At 38.2% G+C, this 8,685-nt stretch overlaps 1 protein-coding gene across 8 annotated transcripts; it reads left to right on the forward strand.

Moving 5' to 3' along the window:
- The first annotated feature begins 3,035 nt into the window (after window positions 1-3,035).
- LOC130139601 (G-type lectin S-receptor-like serine/threonine-protein kinase At4g27290) lies at window positions 3,036-6,643 on the forward strand. Of its 8 annotated transcripts, XM_056316912.1 has the most exons (9): window positions 3,051-3,190; window positions 3,366-3,674; window positions 3,774-4,565; window positions 4,800-4,916; window positions 5,023-5,147; window positions 5,214-5,424; window positions 5,567-5,804; window positions 5,888-6,038; window positions 6,204-6,643. In XM_056316912.1, exons 2-9 carry the CDS (start codon window positions 3,464-3,466, stop codon window positions 6,510-6,512), a joined length of 2,154 nt encoding a protein of 717 aa, XP_056172887.1. In that variant the 5' UTR covers window positions 3,051-3,190; window positions 3,366-3,463; the 3' UTR covers window positions 6,513-6,643. The 8 variants fall into 8 exon arrangements, 6 of the variants coding, with proteins under 6 accessions (XP_056172888.1, XP_056172886.1, XP_056172884.1 ...); XM_056316910.1 differs by having other exon boundaries at window positions 3,047-3,674; XR_008817704.1 differs by having other exon boundaries at window positions 3,037-4,565; window positions 5,567-5,797; window positions 6,170-6,322.
- The last annotated feature ends 2,042 nt before the right edge of the window (window positions 6,644-8,685 follow it).

Raw genomic sequence — 8,685 nt, forward strand, 5'->3', positions numbered from 1 at the left:
TTTTCTCATTGATAACCAAGAGATGAAAAACTCCCAAGCACGAGCTGTTCGAGTGTCCTGAGCACGAGCTCTCCGACCGCAAGAGATGGAACATTTTCAAGCACGAGAGATCGAAGACCGAGCACAAAATCACTAAGTGCGAGAGATCGAAGACCGAGCACAAAATCACTAAGTGCGATTTTGATGGAGGGTTAGTGGAAGCAAATTTGAGACTTAAGTAAAAGTTAATGATCTTTTATGAGACAAAAAAAATTGTAGTGAAATTAAAACTAGAACTAAAGTTGGAATTTTTTTATGAGACAAAAAAAAATTTAGGGTAGAATTGGGACTGGATCTAAAGTTGGGCTTTTTTATGTGACAAAAAAAGTTTATGGTAGAATTATGACATGGTCTAAAGTTTGAGGTTTTTTATAAGATAAAAGGTAAAGTTGAGACAAGAGTTAAAGTTGGATATTTTTTAGCGTATTAGACCTAGTTTTCATAGGATTTATGAAAAAAAATTATATATATGATATTGCGCAAGACAATGTTGCAAGTGATAAATTTCTCAGTACTAATTCACATATATAAGTACATGTGCATTTTAGACGGGATGGGCTGATTAGCACGGGAGATAAAAAGAAGAAGGGCCATCATTAGCGATTAGACGGCACAGTAAGGCCGCTAATAGATTACGACTTGCTGGAAAAAATCAAATTTCTAGGATCTAATTCTCTAGAGAGACAGAGAGTTTATTTATTCGACTATCTTGACTTTCACAGAGTTAATAGGTTCTTTAGCAGTACTTGATATATAAAGCTTGGTCTATTAGATTCATCTCTATAGTGGGACAATGAACTGTAATTGTGCTTTTAAACAAATTAAGCCGCCTGCAACATCTAATAAGGCTCTACAATATCCATTTGAAAAGCCAGTCTTAATACATCTGAGTATTTTCAATAATTTCTGACCAGTAAAAAAAGTTCCAGGTGAACCATAAAATCTTTTTTGTTTACTTTAGACCTTCTTCTACGACAACAACCATACGGAAATGTCGTCGTTGGAATTTGCATGCCCAAATGACGTGTTATGACCATTCCTGTAACATATGGGTTTTGACCCAGTCAAAAAAAAGAAGAAGAAAGTGTTGACTCAGTCAACAAAGGAATAGGAAGCTCTGTTGAAAGGGAGACTGAGAGCTCCCTCGGCAAGAAACAGAGGAAGAAAGGAAAAAAGGAGAAAGAAGAAGAAGAAGAAAGAAGAGAGAGAGAGGATTAGGTGCCACGGGGTCTCGCCAAGCCGATTCGACTTCGTAACGCAATGCCCGGTAAGTGCTCACGTCTCGTTTATACAATTGGAGTATTTTCCGGGTTATGGCTCATATTTCAGAGTTATGTGATATTTGAACGGCGAAGTCCGATTTTTGAGTCGTTGAGTTGTGAATAAATTTAGAATTGATAGTTTAGGGTGTTGCGGGGTTGTGGGATTTTACGGAACTCGATTTGGACTTACGGTTTGTCGGATATGAATTTTTGAAGTTAGCCGCGCAAGATGAACAGTGCACGACCAGCGGCTTTTAGGCCGATTTTCGGCTCGATTTTGGGACGGCCAAGTTGGGGTTCTTGTAGTGCTCTGAATGGACTTTCTATTGACTATAAGCTCGCTTGAAACGGGGTTCGGTGGAGAAATTTATGATGCGATCAAGTTTCGCGCCCAAGCTCCGCGTTGCAGAAGGTTTTGGATAATCGCTTCGGACAATCGATTTGTGGGCGCCTTTGAGTTGTCTTGTTAGCGTTTAAGCTTCGTTTAGCCATTTCGTAGTTATCGTAGTATTTTATTTGGTTTTGACGTCGATTCTCGTTTAATAGTTAGGATTACGATATCGTCGGTTCAAGTGAGTGTCGTTGTTTGATTTTTGGGGATTCAAGATGAGTGGTGCTATCTCTTCTATGAAATTCTAAACTCATGTCTTGAAAGCAGAAGAGACTCGATATATAATGAGTTGTGAAAGAACATATTTGTTGCATAAAAGTATGGATCGGGCATTTACTACATTTTGGTATTTGTAAATGGTTTAAGATATGTTTTGGGAATGGTGTTGCGAAACGAGGTATTTCTATTGATTTGAAATGGGTATGTGAAATGTATTATGGTTTGAGAAACGAGTTCTCAAATGATTTGAGAAATACTTTACAAAAAGGATTTCTGATGGTTAAGTTGAGTTGTGAAATGTCATATACTTGGTTTGTGAAATTGGTTTATGAATGATTTGAGAAATGGTTTGAAAAATGATCGAAGTTAATTGTTTGGCTTATGAGATTGTATTCTTGATTGGATTTCTGATATTGGATGATGATTGTTTGATGCTCAATATAGCTACGAACCCATTAAGGGGTTTGGGGGTATGCATACTGGGTCTAGGATATCCTTTTGGGCCGAGCCACCGACTTTGTAGGTGGAGACCTTGCCAAGGGGGAATCTTGGTAGCCTTGTCACAAGGCTTTGTGTCATGACTATGGTTTGATATTGAGTAGTAGATTCGTCGATGGAATGGACCATCGATGTGTGATGTGATATGAGATTCATCAATGGAATAGACCACTGATGTGTGATTTGAGATTAGTCAATATAATGGATCATTGACGTGGTTTTTAATAGAGATTAATCAATGGACTTGACCATTGACGTTTATGATGATTTAAATGAGTATTTTCTGAATTGTATAAAGTATTGTTGAAATGAAACAACTCTTATGTGACTCGATATATATTTTATATCTTGAGTTTGACTTCTGAAATTCTGGTATGGCTTTATGTATTTATGCATAGTGATTGCTCGATCTGCTTAGAAGAGATACGCATTGCTTACTGAGCTATGGTTGCTCACCCCTCTCTTTTTCCAATCTTTTCAGGTTCTTTGGTTGGTAGCCGATAGAACGGGAGTGATGTCGTGGGGATTTTAGGTGGTTTGAGGTTGCGTCCTTTGGGTGGAAAGACGGCCGTGTCATCCCCTATCTTGGTAGGGTTTCGGGGTGTGAGAGCTCCAACGTATGAATATAAGTAATCGCAATCCGACGAACAGGTTCTTGCCAAGCCTGACAGATTTTAGCGTGTTGGAGACTGATCCACGAACATTTGAGTGGCCGGTCTTCTTGCATGACCCGACTCAATCCAATCAGGAGGACCTAGAACTTGCTCTGCACCAAACAGAGGTATCTGTCTTCTATATCTTATGCTGATATGCTATTCTGAAAAGTTTGAATTTGTCAAGTTATTTGCTTCATCTTGTAGATCAAACAAAAGGGTTCGCAATGACAGATCCTCCTATCTTCAGCTCCTTTTACACTTCCATCGTTGTTTTGTCACTGCTGCGCCTATCAAGTGCAGGTGACATCCTGACTTTAGTTCAATCTATTAAAGAGGGAGAGACATTAGTTTCCCAGGGCCGAAAATTTGAGCTTGGTTTCTTCTCTACTGGAAGCTCAATGAACAGATTCCTGGGGATATGGTTTGTAGTGAGTCCTGAAACGGTTGTTTGGGTTGCTAACCGGAATAGTCCACTCACCGATTCAAATGGTACTTTGGAAATAAGCAATGAAGGTGAACTTGTTCTTCTCAACCAATCAAAGAGCGTCATTTGGTCAACGAATTCAACTAAGGTTCTTCGAAACCCAGTTGCACAGCTCCTAGATTCTGGTAACCTCGTTCTTAGGGAAAGAAACAATTCAGTTTCTGTTGATAACTCATGGCAAAGCTTTGATTTCCCATCAGACACGATTTTGGTCAGCATGACAGTTGGATGGAACTTCAGAACCGGTTTGGAACATCATCTGACTTCCTGGAGAAGCACGGACAATCCTTCCCCCGGAGACTATACATACAGATACAAAATCGATGGGTTACCTCAACTTGAAATAGTCAGCAAAGGTTCCGTCAAAGTATATCGAATTGGGCCATTGGATGGAGTCAAATTCGGCAGTCTTTCCATGGAGGGAAATACCATTATTAACCCCGTCTTTGTTTACAACGCAACGGATGCCTATTTTGCATTTGAAACCTTAAAGAACGAAATCACTGCCAAATTCATATTAAGCCCAGATGGCGTTATACAGTGTCATATACTGAAGAGTGGAAGCACTAAGTGGGAAATGATGGACTCGCTCCCTCATGACTCTTGTGACACCTATGGACTGTGTGGCGCTAATGGCGTGTGCAGTGGTAACCAAAGCCCAGAATGCCTTTGCTTGCATGGTTTTATGCCCAAGTCACAAAAAGAGTGGGACATGCTTAATTCAACAGAGGGGTGCATAAGGAAAATTCCATTGAATTGTTCTAGTCCAGAGGGTTTTATCAAGGTTTCGCAGGTGAAATTACCTGACCTGCTAGATTTCCAGCTATTCAAGAATATGAGCCTTGGGGAGTGCGAGCTTGAGTGTCTAAAGAATTGTTCTTGCACGGCTTATGCTAATTCGGATATTAGAGGAGCAGGCTGCTTGATGTGGTTTGGCGATCTCATTGATATTAAGGAAATTGACGGGGTTGATAATGGGCAAAGTCTCTACGTACGGTTACTTGCTTCTGAATTAGGTAAATACATGTATTTTATATGCATTGGCTAATTGGTTTAGCAATTGCTTTTTTCTTGTTTGTTCCAATCTTTCATTACGTCGAAGCGTCCTCTGTCAATACCTGACTGAACTACTATTCTGTTCCTTGCTGTTTGTATCTCATGTTCAAGTTCCTCGAACAGAGATAGATTCATTAGCTTACAGATGAACTCTTTCTCTAATATTAGTTACTTCACTACCTTCTATATGCTAGAACACCGCAATCCATTCAAGAAACTGGTGACTATCATAGTGGCTTCAGCCATTTCGGGATTGCTTATTGTGGGCATGGCATTGAGCATAATCAAGAAAAGAAGAATGAAAAGACGAGGTAAGCTAAATACCTTTCTTTTACATAATGTAATCAAATTCAGGATTGCTTTTTTTCTTGTTGAGATTATGGTATAGTTTGAGAAACTAGTTTACATCCCTTGTAGGCTTGCCAAGTGGGACGGACGACATTGACTTGCCATTATATGATTTTGCTACTATTGTTGTTGCCACCAACCCTTTCTCTCAAACAAACATGCTAGGAGCGGGCGGCTTCGGTTCTGTCTTCAAGGTAATCAGTTGTAAATCAATAAATTCAAATAACAATAGAAGCCCACAATGAGTAAAATACATGCAGGGAAGACTTTCCACCGGACAAGAAGTTGCAGTGAAAAGGCTGTCAAAGCGTTCCAAGCAAGGTCCTGATGAGTTTATGAATGAAGTCCTTCTAATCGCCAGACTTCAGCACCGGAATCTTGTTGGACTTGTTGGCTGCTGCATTGAGGGTGAAGAAAGAATGTTAATTTATGAATACATGCCAAACAAAAGCTTGGATTATTTCATTTTTGGTCAGAACCACTTGATCTTTCTCAGTTCCTTTTCACTCGATCGATTCCTTATGCTTTTGTTCTGTCTGTTGATTCCTTCGCCAGAAAATACAGCTAACTGCAAACAACCTAATTAGTTTTTGATGGGGTTGAGTGTGTGTAGATCATGATAGAAGCTCCTCTTTGGCATGGAAAAGGCGATTTGACATTGTTTTAGGAATCGCCCGAGGTCTTCTCTATCTCCACCAGGATTCAAAAGTACAAGTTATCCACAGAGACCTTAAAGCGAGTAACATTTTGTTAGATGGTGACATGCATCCGAAGATTTCGGATTTCGGCCTGGCAAGGAACTTTCAAGGAGATGACACAGAGACAAGGACTCAAAGAATAGTTGGTACATAGTAAGATTCTCATCTTGATTCATTTGAACACCACACTATCCATTAGTATTTGGAGGAACTGAAGCCCGATTTGCTTGACGCAGTGGTTACATGTCCCCAGAGTATGCCTTTGACGGAAAATTCTCTGTGAAGTCCGACGTTTTTAGCTTCGGTGTGCTTTTGTTAGAGATGGTCAGTAGCCAAAGGAATAGAGGATTCCAACATCCTGATCATTATCACAACCTTCTTGGGCACGTAAGTGGTAGATGATTTTTAAAATCTGCCATTTTCTTTTTTGCTAAACAAGATAAGATATTCTGCTTCTCCTAAAACCTCATCCCATTTGTTCTTTGTTCCCGTAGCCATGTTCTCTTTTTGATGCCCAGATACTGGTAATCATGAATGGTTTAAAATTTTTAGGCATGGTTGCTATGGAGTGAAGGGAGGGCCATGGAACTCGTAGATGTATCTTTATGCGACTCTGTCGTCGAGTCTCAAGCAGAGAGATGCGTTCACGTGGGCTTGCTATGTGTTCAAAAGTTTCCTGAAGATAGGCCAACAATGGCTAGTGTTGTTTTCATGTTGGCAAATGAAGGAGCAACCTTGCCACAGCCTAAAGAGCCTGGTTTCTTCATGGAGAGGAGTTCAGGTAGCTCAGATGCATCTTTAGTTAAGGAAGAAGCCTACACAGCCAATGTTATTACGGTCACAATGCCAGAAGGTCGATAGAAATGCCATTGAGGATGTTTCTGCAGATTATAGACCGGCTATCTCGGGTACAAAGGACAGAAGAAGCACATGATAGTGTAAAGTTCAATAATAAATTTGTCAAACAGCGTACTGAAAGTTTCAGTAGTCAATTTAAGTATTGAAAATAAAAATAAAAAGTTGTTCGGTGATAATTGTAAAGTTCTGACTATGTGTCACTGATTTCTTACAAAGCTATCTATTTTTTATTATTTAATCCTCCCTTACGTACCACATTAAATGGAATTTTGACTTAATTGATTTTATCAAGTCAATGCTAAGTTAGTTTATTGAGCAAGTTTAACATTTAGTGCTAAACTTTCAATTTTCAGCACTTAATTATGTTATCAAACTGGTCCTTGATCTATATATCATGATTCACATACTTTGGTTTTTTTCAAAACCGAAAGTCCAAAAATTTTCACAATGCTCAATTTTTGACAACTAGATTCACATATAATCTTTTCATATTCTTTTGAAATTTTAAATAATACTTTAAATTTTGGCGATAAAGCAAACAAAATACATTTTTTACTTTTATTTAAATCAAAGAAACAAGCCGTTTTTATTTTTATAATAGCTGAATATGGAGTATTGGATAATATTGACTTGTTACCAAATATGGAAGGATGAACATTATTGATAGGTTTTAGGCTTCTGACAATATAATAGGCAAGATTGTTGTTTATTTTTATATGTTTATTATATTGAACAGCGCTTGTTCAAAAACCCAATTAAAAGATAAAATCAAAAAATTCAGCATCTAAGAGATTAAGCTTGTTTGGTAACTTATAAATAGAATTGACTTAGAATATTCAAGTAATTTTTTTTGTGGTCTGTAAATTCCATTAAGTTCAAAGGGCCATTGTAAGCAATTAGATGCCACAGGAAGGCCGTTAATATTTTTCTTTATGTCCGCTATTTTGACTTTCACATAAATGATATTTTTTCTTTAGCAGAGCTTGATATATAAAGTTTGGCCTGTTATTTACATATGTATTGTGATACGACAAATTATTATTGGACTTTTAAACAAATTAAGCTGCCTGCAACACCTAATAAGGCTCTGCAATGTCCCTTACAAGGATGTTTACACTTGCGGGAAGCCGACTCAATGGGGCTTTGCTGGTAAGATGGTCATTTATCAGACGTGCAACTGCTTCACATGGAAAAAAATAAAAATAAAAACGAAAAATTGCTTTGTCCGGACCGCCGCCCGGACTGCAAGCCTCCTTCGCCCGCATCGCTGCCGGCTACGAACCGGCCAAGAATGAGGCAAATCAAGAAAACAGATCTCTTTGGGACATTTTAACGAACAGTTGGAGTGCGTTGTAAAAATGAACGATTTCGGCTCGATCAAGACTCAAACTCGGCCGGGGTTCTGATAAACAACAGAAAATTCTATTTCTCGGAACAAAATTCCATTTTTTTTAGAAATGGAATAAAAATAATAAAAAATCCGAAAAATTCATAAAAATCTTTAAAAAAATTCAGAAAATTCCTCTCGCAAAGGTTGAGTGTTCGAATCCGGGCGCCGCGGTGGCTTAACCGTGTGGCACGTGTGTGGTGGCTAGCACGTGTCGCCCGGGGTTTACTCCTGCCTGTCGGCCGTGCGGGGGTTCCCTGGGTTATCAAAAAAAAAAAATCAAAAAATAAAAAAATAAAAAAATTCAGAAAATCCCAAAAAATTGAAAAATTCCAGAAAAATCATCAAAATGTCGAGAAAATAAAAAAAAATTAGATTTCGGGAAAATAGGAAATTTGTTGAATTTTTCAAAAAATCAAGAAATCAAAATTTCCCCCAAAACTTCTCTCACTCTGGCTCTTAGAATACGGCAGGCGCATGCTTCCTGCCACCCACTTTAGTGAAATTTAAATTTTTTAGGTGATCGCCGAAAAAATCAAAATCAAAAATTTCAAAACTTCTTCCACCAGAGCGCGTGGAATAGTTTGGGAAGAATCATGTGGTCCGGCCCACTTTGAGTAAAATTCAAATTTTTAAGGTGCCGGAGAAAAATTCGGGAAAAAACTCAAAAATTTCAAAACTTTCGAATCGGGTCAAACCGGCCTTAGAAATATATTTATTTTATTTTATTTTAATTAATTAATTTTAATTTTTTTTTTTTTAAAGAAATAAGAAAAAATATGTTCTAAT

The sequence above is a fragment of the Syzygium oleosum genome, unplaced genomic scaffold (genome assembly GCF_021117445.2).
Source record: "Syzygium oleosum isolate NSW1041296 unplaced genomic scaffold, Sole_v2.1 Sole_v2.13, whole genome shotgun sequence".
Taxonomy (NCBI): Eukaryota; Viridiplantae; Streptophyta; class Magnoliopsida; order Myrtales; family Myrtaceae; genus Syzygium; species Syzygium oleosum.